Source organism: Acartia tonsa, chromosome 9 (assembly GCF_053477335.1).
Source record: "Acartia tonsa isolate MP-2025a chromosome 9, ASM5347733v1, whole genome shotgun sequence".
Classification (NCBI taxonomy): domain Eukaryota; kingdom Metazoa; phylum Arthropoda; class Copepoda; order Calanoida; family Acartiidae; genus Acartia; species Acartia tonsa.
Window position 1 is genome coordinate 21,403,253 of NC_137268.1, and position 22,810 is coordinate 21,426,062.

Consider the following 22,810-nt stretch of genomic DNA (forward strand, 5'->3'; position numbering starts at 1 on the left):
GTTTTCCCGTCCCACCTTTCCATTTCTCTCCCAAATAAATTTCCATGTTTATAACCATGAATTGTGAAATATTTTCGCCCCTGTGTCTTAACTATATAAAAATAAAAATATTATTTACTAAGTATATTTGCGATAACTTTTATTTAATAGATTCTTCCAATTTTTAACATTTACAAAACGGCTTGCTTTATTGCTTCAAGATCCATATCAGATCTATATAGGATATAAATGTCTGTAAATGAGCTCAAGTTTTCCAAAGAACTCATAGTGCTCCAATAATCCATAATAAACTCTCATTGGCCAGAACAATAAGACCCATTATTTTACTTTATTAAATATAAATTCATTTTTTACATTTCATGTTGCTATTTACAAAAAAGAAAATTTAAATTTATAATATAGTAAGTTTAAGAAAACTCTGTTTTAAAAGAATTCGATTGTGGCGACACCCTTTGTGTGTTCAAATATTAAAACTAAAATTTTAATCATATTAACCCTTTGGTGATGGTAATGTGAAAAAAATATAATTGAAAAAATCTTTTTAAAATCATTTAAATTATTAAATATTTACTTCTTAGTAATAGCGGGGGAGGAAAATTGATTTATTGAGAAATAGATAAATAGATATGTACTTATAGAAAACTAGCCAATAGCGAGATAGTTATATCGAGCCAACTCTAGTCTATAATATGCGAGTATATACTGGTTTGATATAAAACAACAGATTCATTGAAATCTTACATAATGATTTCAAGTTTTTTGTTGATCTTTTCAAGGACTCGTTGGACATTCTCGAGATACATCTTGTTGTAAGTTTTATTTTCCACTTCTTGATTGGGTTTAGTTTTTCCTTCTGCATCCATATTTTCAGAGAGGCTCAGCAATTCTCTTCTAAATAAAAAAAAAGATACTTTAGTACATTTATTTAACAGAATGGAATCTGTTGATGGAAAAGAAATTTTACAACAGTGTAATTTTAGTCTAAACTTTTGTTTCCAAATATTACCTTCACTTTTATTATTGAGTGTTTATTATAAGGTAGTTATTAAAATTTAATTTTTATTAATTCTTGCATCTTAAGTCATAAATTTTTTATTTAGAATTTCTTGGTAGTGCAGCTATTAAAAATTCCATCCGTCTTTGATTTTATTGAAGTTTGAAAGAAGGAGCAGTTATTAAATAGCGTTTAAGTGTTCTAAAATGTAGAGATCGAACTGGGCCTAAATGACCACTCTTGTAAAAAGGACCATTAAAAAATATTGTACATGAGATAAAATCAACCTTATTCGACGTTCACTCAAAGCCCAAAAATAATGGACTTAAAAGTGTATTAAACTGTATATAAGACATTTGCGAATATATTGATACCATTAATTTGCCTCTTAGATAGAAAAAAGTATGTTTTTTTAATATTTTTCTCTTGCTACAAATCAAATTTCAAATTTAAGTCACCATAAATGCTAAACTAATTTTTGCTCTAGAAGAATCAATTTTTGGAGTTAGGGTAAGGGGGGGGAAGTTTCGGTAAGGGGCTATTCTCGGTAATTTCGACCTACCTTCATTAAATGACCTTTTTCTCCATGTTCCTTTCAAATGACAGAAAAAAACATAAAAGCAAATTTGTTCCTTATTAAATTGCCTACAAAAAAGTATCAAATGAATTTTTTGTGAGATGAATATTAAGGGTACTTATTGGGTCTCAAAGTCGGACGAAAATTTTTTTTTTTCCAAAAATTTTTTAGTAGGTGTGTAAAGATCGACCTACACAAAAATTGGTAAGACCTAGAGCTGATCTGAAAAACTTTTTGAACTAGAAATTGCCCGCTTTTTCCAAATCCGTTGAGAGCTTTAAAATCGGGTTAATATTTTTTTCAAAAATGACCAAAGTTGGCGCCAGGGGAAAAATCGGTAATTTCAAAAGAAATTAAAATTCAACTTTTAAGGTCATGTTTTCATGTTTTTTTTTGTCAAATCTATTATTCCATATGGACTTTTTAAGAATTAGGCCTAAAAATGAATAGAACAGATAAAAAACAAAAAAAAAATTAATTTTATTTTTTGAATCAAAATTTTGTGAGGAAAAAATCAAAATTTCTGGTCCTTTGAAAAAAAAATATTTTTGACATGGGAGGAATAGTCCGATTTTTATGAATTTTTTTGTGGTTATTCCCAATCACCTATACTAATTATGATTTTTTACGCTTGTTTGGTCGTTTGGCCTTTTTTCATCAATTTTTTTAAGGTTAAAATGTAGTCAAGATTTTTTGCAAAGATGACACTTTTGCTTCAAATTCAATTTTTGAGGTCAATTTTTAATCAATTTTCATGTTTTTTGGGCTAAATCTATAGTTCAATGAGAGCTTTTTTAGGATCAGGCCTAAAAAGTAATAAAATACGTTTTTTTCTTATATTAATTTTAAGTTTTTTAAAAAAAAATTTTCGAAAAAAAAAATCGAAAATTCGCGTCTTTCAAAAAAATTCATTTTTAACATAGAAGGAATAGTCCGATCATTATGAAACTTTTTGTGGATAATCCCTATAACCTATACTAATTATGATTATTCATGTTAGACTGGCCGTTTGGCCGTTTTTCATCGATTTTTTTTAGGTTGAAAAAAATTACCGATATTTCCCCTGGTGGTGGGGAAATATCGGTAACTTTTTTGCGGTCAATTTCGGCCAACTTCTAAAAGTCCTAGGATAATGTCCTTTTAGGACCTGATAGTCCTTTCCGTAAGCTTTCTACTGGTCTTGGTTTCATTTGAAAATATTAATATTTACCCCATTTTTTTTCAAAAAAACCGAAAAAAAACCGAAATTTCCCCCCCCTTACCCTAGAAAGTGCTTAATACCTCATTTTAATCGCCTGGCATTGCTTTATAATATACAGGTAATGAATTGTTTTTTTATGGAACAGCTGACTAATAAATCGAGGTTTTGTGATAAACCCACTTTTGTTGTTGCTCCATAAATGATATTTTTTTCCCCAATTTTTTTGGCTGTAAAGAAGCTTTATATATTCATATAACATCCACCTAAATTTGACTTTTGATATTTTATTTATAACATCACCAGAGGGAATTGAATTTTGGAAAAAAATATCAATTTATATTTTACACTGCTATGCATTGTTCTTGTTCTTGTTTCTAAAAAAAATTTATATTATAAAAAAGAGAATTATTTAACGCTTCTATAGGTATGTTTATCATTTTTCTAGGCTAAATATAACTATAATTAGACCATTTTAAAGTTAGACATCATAACATATTAACACAATTATTGAATCGGTCTGTATTATTAAGCTGGCAACTCTTAAAACAGCTGCATTTCATTATCCTATTATATATAGTAATTATTATATGTATAAACACACTTAATTTTTTAACTTTTTATTGATGGAATACACATGTTTCTCTATAAAAATAGATCATCAGTTCCAATTAAGATGTATAAAATAAGAGTTAAAAAAAAATATACATATATATGTCAATGCATTTTGAATCATTTTAAAAGACTAAATAAGAAAGAAGTGTCAGAAAATTGTGCCCCCTGCGGGGTTTTTTACTGCTTATATCCTCTTGGGGTTGGGGGGGGGGATTAGCATCTTTATATAAAAAGGGGGAGGTGTTTAAAGAGAATTTTTAAAGAGAAAAAAATAGGTCATATTTTATCATTTGCAGTTTTACAAATTAATACATATTATATAAAGCTTTTTTGTCTGTAGCTTAAGATTTCGGTAAAGTATAAGGCTTTTTTACTAATTTCCTTACTCCTTTAATTACAGAGCTCCTAGATGCTTGGAGCGCAGCTGCTAGTAAACAAACAAAGTAAAACGATTCCTGAATAATTGATTTACAATATAAAAAGCAAAACATTTTTACAATTAGGATGTGTATATCCACGCCATGGTTAGCTCTTATTGTTAATTCAGGCGTGTTAGAATTAATCTTAAATGTTGGAAGATGATTTTTGTAGCAGTAAGGTACTTAGCAACTTTATAATCATTACTTTATGTAAAGGGATGTCCCGGTGGGGGGGGGTTAGGGGGTTAAGGGTTATTAATTAATTTGGAGAAACCCCATAATTTTTAATCTTCCCCTCTCCCCCCCCCCCCCCCAAAAAAAAATATAAAAAGCTTTGACGTCCTTGCCTCTATTATATAAAGATTACCCCACAAAATAAACATGGGGATGCCCAAATTTAGATATTTCAATTTCCCCCCCCCCTTCCCCCCCAAATCAAAAAGCTTGGACGTCCTTGATCATGTAAGCTCATTTAAAACATACTGAAATCAATTTGTGTACAACAATTATCCTATTTAGTTTTTTAGTAGTGAAGCTACTCTATAATTCAAAATATTTGTCCGTCCATTGTCTGTCCATTCATCTGTATGTCTGTCCATTGGTATGTCTGTCTGTCTGAGACAGAAAGGGGAAAACGAGATTTTCTCGGCTTCTATAAAAGATAGAAGGCTGAAATTTTCATGGATTGAATATTCTCTCTCTCTATCAATACTCCATATTTTCATCAAGTTTCATTAGGATTTGCCAAAAAACTGGGGTGGGCTATATCGATTCCTACATTTCAAGTTTTCATGATTTTCTCTACTCCTATTCAAGATAGATGGTTGAAATTCAGAGATTGAATACTATTGAGATTTACTTATTGGGGTTCTACCTCAAACATAAGAGTCCCAAATGTCGGAGTGGACAAATGCAGGAGTCCCAAACATCGGAGTGGACAAACGTAAGAATGGGACAAACGTCAGAGTGGACAAACATCAAGGTGGACAAATATCGGAGTGGAAAACATTGGAGTGGACATTGCTTAAATAAAACCTAGGAGTGTCTACTATTTTAATAATATTACAATTTTGAAATTTTTTATACCCCTGTCTACAAAATAATGACTATGGCTGCAGCGCTCAGCCCCCTAGCCTATATCCTAACCTAACCTAACTAAGAAAAGTAACAGGACGAAGGTAGGGGGGGCTGTGTTTGTATAAAAAAAATTCAAAATTGAAAAAAAAGTTTGGGACTCCTGTGTTTGTCCACTCTGACGTTTGTCCCAAAAATCCTGCGTTTGTCCACTCCAACTTTTGTCCCACTCCTGCGTTTGTTCCACTCTGACGTTTGGGACTCATGCATTTGTCCCTCCAATGTTTTTCCACTCCTACATTTGGCATGGAACCGATTATTGGTTGGGGTGCTAGTTTGAATCCCAGATTTGTAAGTTTTAAGGATTTTCTTTACTCCTATTAAAAAAAATTTAAAAGGCTGGGTTTATACCCCCCATAATATATTAAGGGGGGTGATTACCCCCATCTCTAAAAAAATTACCCTTTTACAAGCACCTCCCCCTAGATACTCCTGCACTCCCCCTTGTAGTGACTAGGCCAACTTTATGGTCTCTGGTTTCAGGAAGCCCATTCAATTATGAGAAGTTCACATTATAAGAGCACTCTTATAGCATCCTCTCTATTAGCATTACATGTGTAATGCATTATAGACAGATTATAGATATTGTGAGGGATCCTACACTTTATAACACCTTGTTTTGCATGGTAAAAATTGTTCCAATAGTTCTTGATATTGATATTTTATTTAAAAATTACAATAACTTGAATATAATGATGTTTAAAAAATGCTGAAATTATAGTTATATTTAGACTAGAAAAATGATTAACATACCTATAGAAGCATTAAATAATTCTCTTTTTAATTATAAAAATATTTTTTAGAAACAAGAATGAGAACAATCCATAGCAGTGTAAAATATAAATTGATATTTTTTTCAAAATTCCAAAACTATCCAGGGTCCTATATGAAGCATCCATAACACACAGAACTCAATAGGTACTGTAATTGTCAAAATCTTAAGCTGAAGACAAAAAAGATACTACTTTATATAATAGGATAATGAAATGCAGCTGTTTTAAGAGTTGCCAGCTTAATAATACAGACCGATTCAATAATTGTGTTAATATGTTATGATGTCTAACTTTAAAATGGTCTAATTATAGTTATATTTAGCCTAGAAAAATGATAAACATATCTATAGAAGCGTTAAATAATTCTCTTTTTTATAATATAAATTTTTTTTAGAAACAAGAACAAGAACAATGCATAGCAGTGTAAAATATAAATTGATATTTTTTTCCAAAATTCAATTCCCTCTGGTGATGTTATAAATAAAATATCAAAAGTCAAATTTAGGTGGATGTTATATGAATATATAAAGCTTCTTTACAGCCAAAAAAATTGGGGAAAAAAATATCATTTATGGAGCAACAACAAAAGTGGGTTTATCACAAAACCTCGATTTATTAGTCAGCTGTTCCATAAAAAGCACTTTCTAACTCCAAAAATTGATTCTTCTAGAGCAAAAATTAGTTTAGCATTTTTGGTGACTTAAATTTGAAATTTGATTTGTAGCAAGAGAAAAATATTAAAATAACATACTTTTTTCTATCTAAGAGGCAAATTAATGGTATCAATATATTCGCAAATGTCTTATATACAGTTTAATACACTTTTAAGTCCATTATTTTTGGGCTTTGAGTGAACGTTGAATAAGGTTGATTTTATCTCACATGGTGATTCAGAAAAAAAAATGCGTTTTCCGTTTTTCTGACTCACCCAGAAGGAATAGAGAAAAAATGATTGTATGTCTTAGGGCTCTGTAAAAAAGTACATCAAATTTGTAAAAGGTGTTTTCCATTATCTCTAAAAATGTGGCCTCTATGATAGGTACATAGTTTCAAAAAATGCTTTATATGAAAAATGTTGTGAAAGAAAAATTAAGTTAACTCTTCTATTTTGTATGAAAAAAATCCTAAAATTTCAATATTAATTTAGAAAAAGGTCTAAGAAAAGTACCTTAATGAGCTTTAAAGGTGAAATGCTTTTTAGCTTCACACAAAAGCATTTTTTTAAAATTGCAATTTGTCATTTTTCATATTTCTTGAATGTGCATTTGCAGTAAAAGAATATTTTTTATTAACATAGCTTATATGTAGTACAAAGAAAAAAAACCTTTTTATTTGACAAAAAAAATCTCTAAAGACAAATTTAAATTTAGTTAAATTATGAGTGTATAATCAGATTAAAGGATTGTAGAAATACATAAGGGGTGGGGATAAATGAACATGAGCGATTTTTAAGGTTATGTTTATTTAGTATAAAAAAAGAAAAATTAAATATTTGTTTTCAATGAAGGAATTTTAAATAAAATATTAAGTGTAATTGGAAGAATATTTTATTGGCCATGTTAAGATGTTGTTTTCAATTAAATGAATTTTTAAAACCAACCTTAAAGCACAAAATTCTACCAGAAAAATAGCACCGTTTCAAATATTTATGCTTTAAAATGCGCCGTTATTTTCAGAGATATTGACAAAAAACCTTTTCTAAGTTTAATGTATTTTTTTTTACAGAGAACAAGGATGTACAATTATTTTTTTCTGTATTACTTCTGGTTGTATCAGAAAATCGGAAAACGCAGTTTATTCTGAATCACCCTGTATATAAATTTTAGAAAAAGTAAAAAAAAAATACCTGTGAGTATTGACAATCCACATCTGGTAAGAGAAAAATCCAACAACAACGGCCACTATTACGCAAGTCTAAGAAAAAAATGAGTTATGAGTTTCATACTTTATACATAGATTTAAGACAATCTCAACAACCCAGTTTATTAATGTAGAGAAGCTTGTTTGATGTTGGGAGGTATTAGGCAGAGAGAGAGAGAGAGAGAGGGAACAATGGGCTGTTTATTTCAATAGTCCCCAAAGTTTTATTATAAAGTTTTCTTATTCGTTGGCTTATTAACTTTGGGGACTTTAGTGAATATTGATTTGACTCATAGATTAAGTTCAAACGTTTCATTAATTGTAATCTACTGAAGGGGTAATTGTATGTGTATCATCAATGTATCGGCCCTTGTCTTAACCCGTTAGATCTCCTTAATTCCCACTGTGGTGTGCAGTGTCTGTTACATAGCATAGATGAATTTTTAATTATACTTGTTCCAAACATTTTTGTCGACTAATAATTCCTTGTTGAAAACTTACCATAATCATCTCAGTAATCACCCACTGTGGAATATAGTCATGTTGTACAGCAATAGCAACCTAGCAACATGAATTACAATATAGGTTGAATATCAAGAAATAATTGTAGATTAAAATAATCATAATTTTTCTCATTCCTAAATCAGTTAGATAATATTTGGTATACAAATGTATAAATTAAAACAAGAAAATAAATTCTCTTGGTAAAAGCCACAATAATTAGTGCTATACAAATACAATACCTATTAAAATTAATAGGTAGAAAATTTTATAACCAATATCTTTGTTTTAAAGCTTAAAGTTATTTTTTGTGATTTTCAAAATCTTAACATAGTTTTGTTCCTTTCAACCCATTTGTATTGTCTTGAGATAAAAAAGTCTTATATAAATTCTTAGAACATAAAGAATAGTCATTTCTCGTATCGTATTATAAACGGCTTTCCGCGGATATAGAATGTACAATTATAAGATTAAAACTAGTTTTAATCTTATGATTGTACATTTCTATATTAGTAGAAATCTGAATATAATACGATGCTAGACATAGTTTTTTCGTATGGATGAGAACCGGTTCCTATCCACCGGATTCGAATGAATACGAGAATAGTTATTTCTCGCATCGTATTATAAACGGCTTTCCGCGGATATAGAATGTACAATTATAAGATTAAAACCAGTTTTTTTAGCCCCGAGATGCCGAAGGCACGGGCTAAAAAAACTGGTTTTAATCTTATGATTGTACATTTCTATATTCGTAGAAAACTGGATATAATACGATGCTAGACATAGTTTTTTCGTATGGATGAGAACCGGTTTCTATCCACCGGATTCGAATGAATACGAGAAAAAAAATTATATTACCTGAATTGATTCATAAGTGAGAAAACTAATGGAAGATGTACCAAGACAAATACCAAACATAATTGTCCAGCATAGTAGGTAACCACTTTTTCCCTAGAAGAGTAACACTAAATTATAAGAAAGAAAATTCAGGTCATTTCATAAGCAGGTTAATGTCGAAGTTAGTTTTGAAATATGATAACTCTGATTAAATCAGGGAAAATATTAATAAAGCTTAAATAAATTTTGCAGATATTCTTAAAATAACTCAGCTTTGACATAAAAATATAAATTTAAAGTTATTTCAATCTTCAAAGACAATATAAGATAATAGATTTGTATAAAAATTGTCATCAAATTCAACTGTATGATAATAATAAATTCCAAAAAAGACAAACAAATTAGTTATAAATGAATGTGAGTTGTAAATATTTTAAAGCAATTGATTAGTATATAGTTAATCCATTTATAGAGCAAAGCTTTTTTATGGAAATTCGATTAATTTATGCTGACTCGTTGTACAATTTTTAAAAATATGTACCCTTTAAGACCAATAACATGGCTTGATTATTTCTCCACTATACATATTATTTGCCCAATTTACTGAGTTGGAATCTAGCTTTTCTACATTTATTGAATTACCTTTCTTGTTCCATGGATAAGAATGGCAGAGGTTGCAATTAGGACAACAATAACAGCTAATCCGAGTCCCGCGATCCAATAAAACAGGGTGGGTTCATACATGTAATAGTAGGGCCCGGGTAGGCTAAAAAAATCCAGGTTATTGATAATACCCATTTAAGCGGATTGCACAGCATGTCTTGGTATACTGGAAAAGGTAAAAATCAAATTTTATTTTGGGGGCTTTTTGAGAAAATCCGCAAAATATTTTTTTTTTCATTTTCGCCTAAAATCCTCTAAAAATAAGGTAAAAAATGTTAGGGTAGGCTTTTTAAAACTGTTATTGCTCAGCCCATAGTAATCCTAATAAAATGTTAGACATACTAATGGAAAGCTTATCTCCTCTAGTTTTCAAAATGGCAAACATTTTTAACGTGCATTGTATTGTTTTGTGTCTATGTTACTAAATGTAAAAAGTATCATCAATTACATTAACATGTATATGGGCATGGTTTGATTGTGCAACCCCCCCCCCCCCCATTCCTCTAGCTAAATATTGCAACCTGAATAAAAACCTTGGGTACTAAGTTGAAAAACCTTGGGTACTAAGTTAAAAAAACCTTGGGTACCAGAGTTAATATTGTTTACCCTTCTCCATCCTACAGCAAATACACAAACTCCATCCCTCCCTGACTGGTCTAAATTAATTGAAAGGGCAAGACTCCAAGGATCTAAATGGATAAGATAATGGTCGATAAATTGATGTACATTTCCAATAATGATTACCTCTTATGCATATTAATATTAGTGGTTCAAACATGTGGACACTCAACTTAATGTAACAAATAGAAAAACCTTATTTATTATATAAAAAATTGGGGACTAGTGCAATAAACATCCCATATGACCCCCCCCCCCCTCCTTTTAAAAACCCAGAGAGGGGACATTGTACATTAAATTACACTGGTACCCAATGTTTTATAACCACTTTATCTTATTTACATGCTTAAAAACTTTGGGTCTTTTAATTGAATTTTGATTGGTTGGTTCCAAACTATCAGCGTTAAAATTTTCTATTATAAATTTAATCTACAGAGGGGTTAATTTTGGGGATTTACATCAATCTAAATTTCATTGTCTTATCCCTTAATATCACTGAAAATTCCTAATTGTGCATAAAAAGGTTTTTATTCAGGTTGTAATTTTTAGCTAGAGGAATGGGGGGGCACAGTGAGCCCAGGAATCCAACTTTGTGGAAAAAATTATTTATGCCCAAAATCGAACTTTAGAAAATCAATTATTTTAAAAGTCCATGTTAAAATTCATCATATTAGAGGAGGTTTGCCATTTTAAATTAATGAAAAATTTAAAAAATTAAAGTTTTTATGGCCTTCTGAAGTTGTTACCCTGGAATTCACGAAATTTAGATACAAAAATCTCCAAAAAAAAATATTTTTAAATTTTTTTTGTTTACTTGCCATTTAATCAAATATTAACTTAGGACGTAATGTAATACCATTTTAGAAACGTTGTGCAATTATCTAATGCTGGATAACAAGAAACTAAATAGTTTTGTATAAAAAAAACCTCTTGAATCCATATTAAAGAAAGTTGGTGAAAATGCAAAAAAAAACATGTTGAATATTTTTTAAGCTCTGATTCAAATACCTTGATCTTTTTAGCAACGAGGTGAAAATTTTTAGGATGAAGTTCTAGCATTAATTAGGCAATATATAAGAGGATCCCATTGGTCTTATCAACTTTCACCTAGTTGCTTAACCTCTATAGATATTTTTGTAAAGGTCGTTTTAAGCTATTTTTAGTGTATAATCCTTATATAATTTGTTGCCGGATTTCATTATAGAGTAAAATCCTTTTACAGGGTAAAAATCTGGCAAAATGCCTTTCCGAAAAATCATGGCATAAAATTTTCCCACCAGTGGTGGAAAAGTTAGAGCACCTCAAAATAAAATTTTACTATGCCCTTGTGTATTGGACCCTGAGGGCCTCCTGGAGGGGCTACCAGAAATCTAAAGGTATCTTTAGAACCACAATGGCCGGCTCTAACTGCAATCAGAAGAAGTCAGAGATAATTGCCGGCCGCCTTCCGTCCTTTAATTGGCGGCAAAGTAAGCACACCAAAAAAATGACAATTTTTTGTCGTGTTTTTTGCATACAGGGCGGCGTGTGTTTGTGGCGCAGCCACGTGTATTACCACTTTTTTGTAGGTCATTCCAAGCCGGATTGGCAGGTGTGCGGCCAGAGGTGGTCTGACCGGCCGTTTGGCCGACAGCCGCAGTTAAAGGTTGCAAAAATTGTCAAAAATTGAAGTTTTTGAGGATTTTTTGCATGCCAGTGCGGCCAGACTGCTTGGCTGACAGGCCTGGGACACATGTCACCTGACACACTGGGCCATTGCCCATCTTTGCTATTTTGCACAATTTTTTTCCCATCACTTCCCTGGCCGTGATGGCCATTTAAAGTGGCCTGGGTCAAAATCGACCAAAAACCAATTTTTGGGGGTGATATTTTGACCCCCCAATCATCTAGAGAGGGAGGAAGGGGTAATCTTGTTAATTCTGTAAAAGGTACTATAAAAACCTTTTAATTAAAAAAAAAATTGTTTGATTTGGTTGAAAAATAAGGAAGTTATTAATTTTTTCCACAAAATTGGATTCCTGGGCTCACTGTGGGGGGGGGGGTGCACAATCAAACCATGCCCATATACATGTTAATGTAATTGATGATACTTTTTACATTTAGTAACATAGACACAAAACAATACAATGCACGTTAAAAATGTTTGCCATTTTGAAAACTAGAGGAGATAAGCTTTCCATTAGTATGTCTAACATTTTTTTAGGATAACTATGGGCTGAGCAATAACAGTTTTAAAAAGCCTACCCTAACATTTTTTACCTTATTTTTAGAGGATTTTAGGCGAAAATGGAAAAAAAAATATTTTGCGGATTTTCTCAAAAAGCCCCCAAAATAAAATTTGATTTTTACCTTTTCCAGTATACCAAGACATGTGACTTTAAGGCTGTGCAATCCGCTTAAATGGGTATTTTCAAAAACCTGGAATTTGTTTAGCCTACCCGTGAGGGTATCCAGCTAGATTAAAATCTTATATTAAAACTAAATATTGAGCAGTTTAAAAAAATTTAAGATTTCTAACAAGAAAGACTTATTTAAATCATTTTATTTTAAAATATAACAAAGATTATCCCTCATCCTATATTTAAATCCCTGTTTACAGTTATAAAAATGAGAATAATGACATCATAATGTCAAAGATTTAACAAATCATAAAACTAATAACAAAAAAATCATGGACACCATGAATAATAAAACAAAAATCAGCATCTTTTTACCTGTAGAAAGATATACCAAAAATAACAAGAACAGTCAAGATACTCATAACCTTAAAAAATGTTCTTTTAAGACTTTTAAATCTATCTTAACCATACTATTTAGATTAGTAACTACTGCTACTTCATAACAAAACATATTTCAAAGAAAAAAATCTTCATCATCTATCACATCTCTTAGTAAAGTGAATCAAGCAAGTTTGTCTTGGTCAGTACAGTAAGCTAATTTTATTTAAAACTTATTCAGATTAGCTTACCAAATGTGCTACTCCAATGATAAGAGAGGCTGTCTTGTTTATACCACTTGCTAGTTGATTCAAGTCTAAAAAAATTGAGGTTTACAACAATTAGTCTCACATGAATAGGGATTTTCTGGCTTAAATATTAATATCATTATTAATCAAAACAATGGGCACAGAGTCACAATATAATCCTTATATAAAAGTAACAGGTTGTCTTTCAGTGGCAAAGGATCTTACAAACCGCAGAAGCATTATGGTTCTCCTTTACAGTATAGCTACTTACATGTCTAAGGAAGGTTTTAAACTATTATGATGGAGGAGACATCTACCCTTCAAGAGAAATCCCTTTTTTATTTCTTTTTAATAATAAAATTAAAAGTGGAGGGTTAACTTTCCTCAAGTTTAACCACTTTAGATTAATGTATTTTAAACTTGTGAAAATAATAGAAATCTTGGTTTTCATCAGGATGTAACAAGTTTTACCTTCTTCATCCTCAATTTCAGAAGAATTTAGTAACTGGCGCCTAAATAAAGACAACATTTAGTAGTGAATATAGCTATTTATCCTTTAATATATTGATACTAAATTATATAGCTTTTGGATAATCAAGTGCAATGGTATAATCAAGTCCATTCCACTCAACCACATAGTAATCATATAGGAATTTAGTTAGCCAACTATAACTAACAAGAAAATATTGCTGAAACAAGACTAACATGTGGCTTTCTGGATGTACAAACAATTATCCTAAGTAAGCAAAGCAGCTTGTAAAGATAGCCTGCATCAAATTCTACTTAGAGTCTCCCACCACCAAAAGACCTTTTATAATTTGAGAGCTAAAAGTTCTAGACATTTTTAAGATTTGTGCTAACTAGAAAGTTTAGAAATTATTTGAAATTGAAATTAGCAATTACTTTTTGTCAAAAGATTAATGCTAAAATTTTCATTTACTTTTGACATTATACATGTTAAAAACTATATAACTAAGGTTTTAAAGGAAGCTTACATGAAAAACACAGCTTTTACTACTGGAATTTCACCACAATAAGAAAAAATTATTCATTTGACCTGGTGAAATTAAATTTCAACTCCATGAAAACTATTCTTGTTTCATTTAAGTGATAATTAATTATTATATTTCTAAATTAACCTTTTTATTTTTAAAGCCTTTTCAAGCCTTAAAATTACATAGGTTGAGCTGAGGTAAAAGCCATTTGTTGCACAGGTTAATGCACTTGGAGCAATGACGTAAAGTAAGCTTAAATTTTAATGTGGAACTTGAATCAGCCCCCAAGAGAAAAAAATATTCATTTGACCTGATTAAATTATATCACAAAGTCAAATATTCTATTTAATTAAATTAATTCATCAAATACATTAAAGCAGAGAAAAACTTACCTATGAGAGTTGACAATGACAATGAGGTAAGCAGAAATACCCAAAACAATAGTCGCTGATACCCATAACTAATAATAATATATGTAAAGTTAACTAATGATTTTCATAATTTTATAGATTTTGTTTTTTTTAAATAATCTTAACAAAACCTAAAGGAATAAGACAATGGCCAATACATTGATGTGCATCCTCAATAATTCTGTACATTACAATTAGTGTTTCAAATGTTTTGACACTCAACTTGAGTATCACAATTCCATAGGGTTCCCAAAGTTTTTAGGCCAAGAAAAATATTTTTTTATAAAAATTTTGTGACTAGTGCAATAAACACACCAAACAAATCAATTAGGCATCACCAAAATAGGTATGATACTTTGTTTGTGAAAACAGGACAACCATATAGGTTGCATGTATCCAAAAAATATGAATTTTAAATTTGATAGTTTTAAAACTACCTGGTAGAAAATTAAAAATCTTTTAAATATACGTCCTATAGATTTTTATTTATTGAACTAAAAAAATATGCAATTCACTTAATTCAAGTTCAAATGCACTTCGTGCAATTACTCATTTTTGTTAATTAAATTCAGTTCAGTTTTACTTACCAAGCTCATCATAGTTTCATATTCGGTTTTTGCCCACCTCATCCACATATCAGTTGTTTCATAAAAACCCTTCATTTCTTTCATCTTAAAGATATTAAATATATTTATGAATTATAATTTAAATTTCTATAATTCTTAATGATCAGGCATATTTTTGTGTTTGACAATGACAACCAATTGAAGAAAAAAATATAATAGTAATGTCTTTTTACAAAAGCATTTTAAAAATATGAGTAAAAATCAAAATACCTCAATTGTAAAATAAGTAAGAACACCAATTGCAGCTGAAACTATGATTAAACAAAAATTAATCATCCAGCATAGAAGGTAACTAGGTCTGCCCTAAAAGAAAAACACTAAATCACTAAATAGTCTAAAATATCAAATTTGGTTCTTATAAAACTAGCTATTGTAGCAAGTTATCACAGAACCAGTAATGATACATACGTCAAGCCTATTAAGATTCTTATTTATAATGCCCACAGTAGTTAGCAAGGAATTACCGGATTGGTATTTAACTAAATTTTTAACATTAAACTTGAAATATTTAAAATCAGGGCTGAAGCGGTGGTCTGTGTGTAGCCCATTAAGAGCTAATCCAATCCACTTTACAATGAAGCTTATAATATATAGAAGTAATTCAAAGAAGTTTACGCACTTAATTACTATTTTAAGGAACTTGTGTTGGTTTATGATGAACTAGCGGCTTCGCCCCTAGCCTCTAGGGGCTTCGCCCTATATAGTTATGGGAAGTCAACTCTCCTTAATAGAAATATTCAAAAAAAATATTCTTTGTTTAATTACTCTGTGGTAAAATGAAACCCAGGTTGTGCGCTTTATGCACAAAAATTTCAATTTGTACAAATTAAACCCAGGTTGTTTGCCGTATACACAAAAATTTCAATTCGTAAAAATTAAACCTAGGTTGTTCGCATACACAAAAATTAAAATTGAAAAAAAAATTTTTTTTTTTTTTTTGTCGGGGGGGGGGGTGGATTCATGGGGGCTTCGCCCCATGTTGCAGTGGGGTTTCCCCACCTCAATTACTGGTTTTTGTTTACAAAAATTTTAAAAAATTAAAAATTTTGGAAGTGGGGATTTTTCTTATTTTTAGGGGGGTTGGGGTGTCCCACCCCCCAAGAAAATAGCTTAAAACCACCAAAGGACCAGTAGGTATATACCCAGAAGGGTAGAGCCCAATTTGATCAGCAGTTACTGAGATTTTACAAAAAATGTTAAAAAAAAAATTTGGGGGGGTTGGATTTTTTTTATTTTTGGGGGGGTTGGGGGTGTCCCACCCCCCAAGAAAATAGCCTAAAACCACCACAGGACCAGTAGGTTTATTCCCTAAAGAGTAGAATCCAATCGGTTCAGTGGTTACCGAGATCTTAAGGGACAGACAGACAGACGGACAGACGGTCAGACAGACAGACGGACAGACATCAAGCTACTTTGTATTATAGATTACTGAGATTTTACAAAAAATGTTAAAAAAAAAATTTTGGGAGGTTGGATTTTTTTTATTTTTGGGGGGGTTGGGGGTGTCCCACCCTCCAAGAAAATAGCCTAAAACCACCACAGGACCAGTAGGTATATTCCCTAAAGAGTAGAATCCAATCGGTTCAGTGGTTACCGAGATCTTAAGGGACAGACAGACAGACGGACAGACGGTCAGACAGACAGACGGACAGACGGACAGACATCAAGCTACTTTGTATTATAGATATGATAAATAATATTCTTTTGGCAAACAAATATAAAATAATTTTCTCTATTTGAGGGGATAGTCTTGACTCTTACCTTTTTAATTCCATGGATAAAAATTGCAGATTGTGCAAGTAGAATAGCACCTCCTGCTGATACAAGTCCCCCAACAATGTATAGGCCACCATCGGGGCCATACCCTGGGACGTATATCCTATAAATTATGCAAGATGTTATAACAATTGATGTATGTACAGAGCGTTACAGACAAATCTAGACACACTTTGGGAGGGTACAGACACAACTAAATAAAATGCTATCTATAGCTAAATATCTAGGAATTGGTTGCACTTTACAGAGAAGCTTTTTAGACGTCCTTTTCCATTAATTTATTGTATAAAATATCCAACCTTATTTTTGATTTATTTAAAAAATTAAGGGAGAGGGATAATAGATTATTTTGAGATCATTAATTGATTTAAGCCTTGACACTTTTGATGTACTTGATTGGTAAAAATAAAATCATTTTCACACACACCCCACCCGAAGGCGTGTTAGGTTAGAAAAAAAAAACCGCAGAAACGGTTTACACAGGATGTACTGGGACCTTATGGTGAGTTCAGAATATGCTTTCCCTAAATTAGGTTAGTACCTTTCCATAGTAGAAAATTTTAAAATTACTTTTGGTGCTCAAATTTTACTTTTATTTTTAGACCACCTTCACCTAACATGCTTTATTGTCTTATTTTGCCTTTCATGTTTATCATGCAAATTCACTTACATTACAGTTGAAATGACAGATATTGGAGCTTTCTAAAAAGGTCTCTTAACATTTTTCTAGCTCTAATACTTTTTGAGATATCTTATTTCAAAGTATTGATGTAAAAACATCTTTTACACAGGAAAAAGTTGAAATAAAAAATTAGTTTTTTTAGAGAAAATTTCAAGTATCTTCATGTAAATCTCTCTAATATTGCTCCAAATTGACCAAATTGGACAGTTAAGGTGCCTAAAACTATCTACATTCAATGGACTATCCAAATCCACACTTTTTGAGACTATATAAGCCAAAAGGAGCATGCTGAAGTGAATTTTAAAAATGCTAAAGGAAAAAATATTTGCTGTTTATTTAAATAAATTGAAATTTAATCGACTTTAGCAAGGATTTTAAGATAAGTTATGGTGGATAAAGTTGTCACTTTGTAATGAGAAAGCCAATAAAACACAATCATATGATATTTTGAACCAATAGAAACATATCTTAAGAAAAATAGACATAATCTTTGAAAATAAACAAAAAATTTGTTAGAATTTTAAACATTTCCAAGCAGTTTACAAATGTAATCTACTAATTCTAGTAATTTTTTCTAAGAATAGTTGATTGGCCTTTTAAATTTTTTATAACCTTATGAAACAAAATTAGTTTTTGCCACCTTAAATAAGAAATCATAGTATTTTGAAGACTTTCATGGATGATCTCATATATAATAAAAGAAACAATTTATTCTTAAGCCACATTTTTTTTGTTAATATACACTATTAGGTACTCTAAACTAATACTGAGATTTTTAAAAATAATAAATCATAATCAATTATGAGTTTCTTGTATCTTAAAACACATTTTACATTATTAAAAATGCCTTAAAAGTGATTTATAATTAAAATTAAATTACATTTGTTTCTTTGATATTACATTTTAGCCTTCTCCTGTTGACTTATAAAGTCTCAAAAAGTGTGGATTTGGATTGTCCATTGAATGTAGATAGTTTTAGGCACCTTAACTGTCCAATTGTAATTGTAATTTTCTCTAAAATAACTAATTTTTTATTTCGACTTTTTGCTGTGTAAAAGATGATTTTACAACAATACTTTGAAATAAGACATCTCAAAAAGTATTAGATCTAGAAAAATGTTAGAGACCTTTTTAGAAAGCTCCAATATCTGTCATTTCAACTGTAATGTAAGTGAATTTGCATGATTAACATGTAAGACAAAAAAAGAAAATAAAGCATGTTAGGTGAAGGTGGTCTAAAAATAAAAGTAAAATTTTATCACCCAAAGTAATTTTAAAATTTTCTACTATGGGAAGGTACTAACTCAATTTAGGGAAAGTATATTCTGAACTCACTATAAGGTCCCAGTACATCCTGTGTGAACCGTTTCTGCGGGTTTTTTTTCTAACCTAACACGCCTTCGGGTGGGGTGTGCAGAGACATTGTAATTTAAATTAGTTGAAATCTGTTTTACCAGTCACTCCAGCCAATTATAACAAAGCCAGCAACAAGGGCAAGGAAACTGATAACCTAAAACAAAAAAAAATGTGAGCTTATCCTTTGTTACAAAAATAATAGGATGGCTATCTGTGTGTGAGTAGTGAAAGATCTTACAAACAATATAGCTCTCCTTTACATTGATCAATCCAATTGAACTAGAAAAACTAACCTACCAAATATATAAAAATAAAAACTACTTTCTACCTTGAAAAATAAAATTTAAAGAGAAGGGTTGACTACATACCCTCCCCCCCCCCCCTTCCTTCAATTGCCCCTATGAACATCTAAGGGTGTAGCTGCCAATATAAAAGGAAAATGTGTTTGTAATGGAAGTATTAAGCCCAAACTAAAAACATAGAAAGGGTAATAGGGTAAAAAATGAAAGTAAGCCATTTTGTTGTGATGTTTGACTAATTTGTTTCATACAGGCACATTGCAGAAGAAAAAAATAATTTTATGATAAAATGAATTTAAATTTGCTTACCATTTGCGCTGCTCCAATGATAAGGCAGGCAGTCTTGGGTGAGATGCAACATGTTGGTTGACATCCAATAGAATTTTTAGATGGATTTCCCATCTTGGATCTGAAAATTACAGAAAGTTCAACTCCTGCATTGAAAGCCAAACAAAACTTTTTAAAAAATTTTCTCTCCAAATTCTTACAACAAGTTTTTAACAAATCAGCTCTATAAACAATCATAAATTAAGAAGGATGACAACATTTATAAGTAGCGAAGCAAAGAAAAATCATGGATAAGAACATGGACAAGGAGATTTAAAGAGAATTTGTTGTCATTATTATAGCCGGTTATTTCTTCTATGCACAATAGAGTGGCCCAAATAAAGGTCTAAATCGCTTTTCAATGCACTGAAAGTTTAAATAGGTTATGCAATGATGCACTTTTTATAGATTTTAGCACTATAATTGTTTTTAAGAAAAAATCTATCACTACCTCGTCAAATGCATTTTTATTTTCACCTTTTCTTTCCCAATTAAGAAAGCCTTAAGAAGTCCTGAACGGTTAACTCTTGATTTATATGTACTGTACATGTTAGATTTGTTCTATCGATTTCAAACTTGATGATTCTTATAACAGTTAGGAACGATATAGAAAGCATAGCAAATCTATAATCGCTACCAAAAAGTCGGTACGTCCATTGCGTTGCTTTTTAACACAATTTCCATCTGATTTTTGGAATACTGAATCCTAAATTGCACCAAGGTACAATGTTGTAAGCGAAGCATTTCCATAATCAAGTCCTAAGCATGTAAGTAAGTCCTTAAACATAATCCTCTATTTAAGCAGTTTTGCAACCAATATACGTACAATTTGGTTTATACTTGTACATTTATATTCTGCTTATTCATTTTATTATTCATTCTACAAATGTTAATTATTTAAATTTTTTTTTTTTTTCTGTAAATCACTCTAATTGGATATACATATTACACATGTATGAAAGATAGATGCCTGATTGTTTGTGAAGTTTTTGTTTTGAGTTAACATTTTAATTTTTTTATTAAACTGTAAGTACTAGGAATTAGACAATGGCTGATAAATGATGTAAAACCCCAATGTTGATACACAAAATTAAAACAGCCCATTGTCACTTCTCTCTGTGTCATACTTGTTTTTTTTCTTCTGTGAATTACACTTTTTTTATTTTTTGTAAAACACACTTTTAGAGCGTGATTTAGAATCAATTAACATTAAGGTTTATTTTTTATATAATTTTGCAATCCTAAAACAAAAATACTTTTTTTTGAATAACTAAATTTCCCCCCCCTTACATTTCCAACAAATATTCAAACATTAAGAAAATATCTAACTATTAATTCTAAAGATAATCCTGAATATGTTACTGTTCATAATCGTTATAATAAAATTTGTTCATTTTAAAAGGACTTAAATTTGTTCTATCAATTAAGCATATAACAATATAAAACATGTTAAAATACTAACTTTTATAAAAATGATAACTGTCTGGTTAGGTGGATAGTATCGAACTGGATTAGGGCCACTGGTGGTATAAAATAGATGTGTGGAATGTACAAAATTAAAGGCGCGCGCGCATTTAAGTAGAGGCCCTACAAAAAGGATGAAAACAGAAGCAGCCTAAATAAATGACGTCATACAATACAAATGACCAATTATAGGCCAGTATACATTGTATTTGACCAATATTAAAATCTATATTGGTCATTTGTATTGTATGGCGTTATTTATATAAGCAAAATAAGCTGCTTCGCATATATATTTAAGTTGAAGCCACAACAAGGATGAAAAAAACACATAAAAAAGCTAAGCTTAAAAAATTTAACCTAAATAATAATGACAAACATATCAGGGAGGAGGAGGCAATTATTATGTTTATTACACTAGTCCCCAAAACTTTATATTAACGTTTTCTCATTCGTTGTCCTAACTAACAACTTTAGTGGGGACTTTAGTGAATTCTGATTGGTTGGATCGTTTTGTGTATTATCATTGTTGATGTACATCAATTAATCCGTTATCGGCCATTATCTTATCCCTTTAGATCCCTGGAAAAAAGAGGAGCATCAAATTTGACAAAAACAAAAATGACAAACATATACATATGTAGTTAGAATCAATTGTATTACTAAATAAAATTCCTTTAAATGCTGGATGCGTATTATAATATTTTTAGTAGCGAAGCTACTTTATAATTATAATAATATGTCTGAAAAGTTTTGGGGGAAACGTGATTTTCTCGACTCCTATAAAAGATAGGCGACTGAAACTTCTTGTAAACATTCTTATCAATATGAAGCATCAAGTAAAAAACACCATCACCAACGGCGGTTGGACTTCTTAAAACCTTTTTTCCGTAATCTTATCCATGATTTTTTGTGCTTCTCTACTTATGGTTGTTGTCATCCTTGTTAAACTTATTTACAAATATTTTGGTGTCAAATCAGCCAAAAATTCAATAACTTTAGTATAGACTTTTGCAATTTCCTTCATTATTTATCATTTTTTTTGCAATCCAGTTCAGACCCAAATGTTACAGGAATCGTCCTACGAGGGTATTAAAGATATTAAGAGAATTCCTACAGTAACATGCCTTAATAAGTGATTATTATAAGTTTAGGCAAGGTACAACAATTACATAATGAGCCCTCACCTTAATTATGGTAAAAAAAAGATATTTTTTATATAATATTGTAAATTACAAAGTAAACTCATCCTCACGCTCAAGACGTATTTTTTTCAAAGGAGGGTTTAAAAATTCCATTTTATAAAGTAGTAAGGTTTTTTCCCCTTAAGATCTTGCTCACCACTGGCCCTTTATTTTAGGTAAGCTTCACTTAAGCCCGGGCATTGTTTTAGGCTATTTTATTTTCATATATTTAAATTTTAGACAATTTTACTCCCCTTTACATTACCTTCATCCTAGTATTCATCTAGTCATCCGCTTGTATTCTAATTAATAAAAGAAAATTTCTATTGAAAATATTAAAAAATAGGTAAAGACTAAACATATGGAATTAAAAGGTAAGTGTTGTATTAGTATGTTTAAGCAGGGATCTAAAAGGATAAGACAATGACCGATAATCGATGTACATGCCCAATGATGCTTATTAAATTTACCCCTTCTGTAGATTAAAATTAGTAGTTTAACGTTCCACTAAAGTCCCCAAAGTTGCCAGGCCAACGA

At 30.6% G+C, this 22,810-nt stretch overlaps 1 protein-coding gene across 1 annotated transcript; it reads right to left on the reverse strand.

Annotated features, from left to right (window-relative positions):
• Positions 1 to 560: 560 nt before the first annotated feature.
• LOC145328489 (uncharacterized) lies at positions 561 to 21,132 on the reverse strand. The gene is made up of 15 exons (XM_080172198.1): positions 21,091 to 21,132; positions 19,611 to 19,710; positions 19,101 to 19,156; positions 16,950 to 17,067; positions 15,399 to 15,491; positions 15,150 to 15,233; positions 14,545 to 14,612; positions 13,629 to 13,669; positions 13,161 to 13,225; positions 12,907 to 12,956; positions 9,554 to 9,677; positions 8,933 to 9,025; positions 8,072 to 8,131; positions 7,557 to 7,624; positions 561 to 891 (listed from the first exon to the last, which is right to left on the reverse strand). Exons 2-15 carry the CDS (start codon positions 19,701 to 19,703, stop codon positions 738 to 740), a joined length of 1,167 nt encoding a protein of 388 aa, XP_080028324.1. The 5' UTR covers positions 19,704 to 19,710; positions 21,091 to 21,132; the 3' UTR covers positions 561 to 737.
• Between the last annotated feature and the right edge of the window lie 1,678 nt (positions 21,133 to 22,810).

Bases quoted from the DNA above. Each gene is read 5' to 3' on its own strand.
- LOC145328489 (XM_080172198.1), bottom strand. From the start codon at position 19,703: ATGGGAAATCCATCTAAAAATTCTATTGGATGTCAACCAACATGTTGC. The intron at 19,157-19,610 runs GTAAGCAAATTT...TTTTTGTTTTAG, and splicing joins TCATTGGAGCAGCGCAAATG to GTTATCAGTTTCCTTGCCCT. The intron at 13,670-14,544 runs GTAAGTTTTTCT...GTCTTTATTTAG, and splicing joins GTCATTGTCAACTCTCATAG to GCGCCAGTTACTAAATTCTT.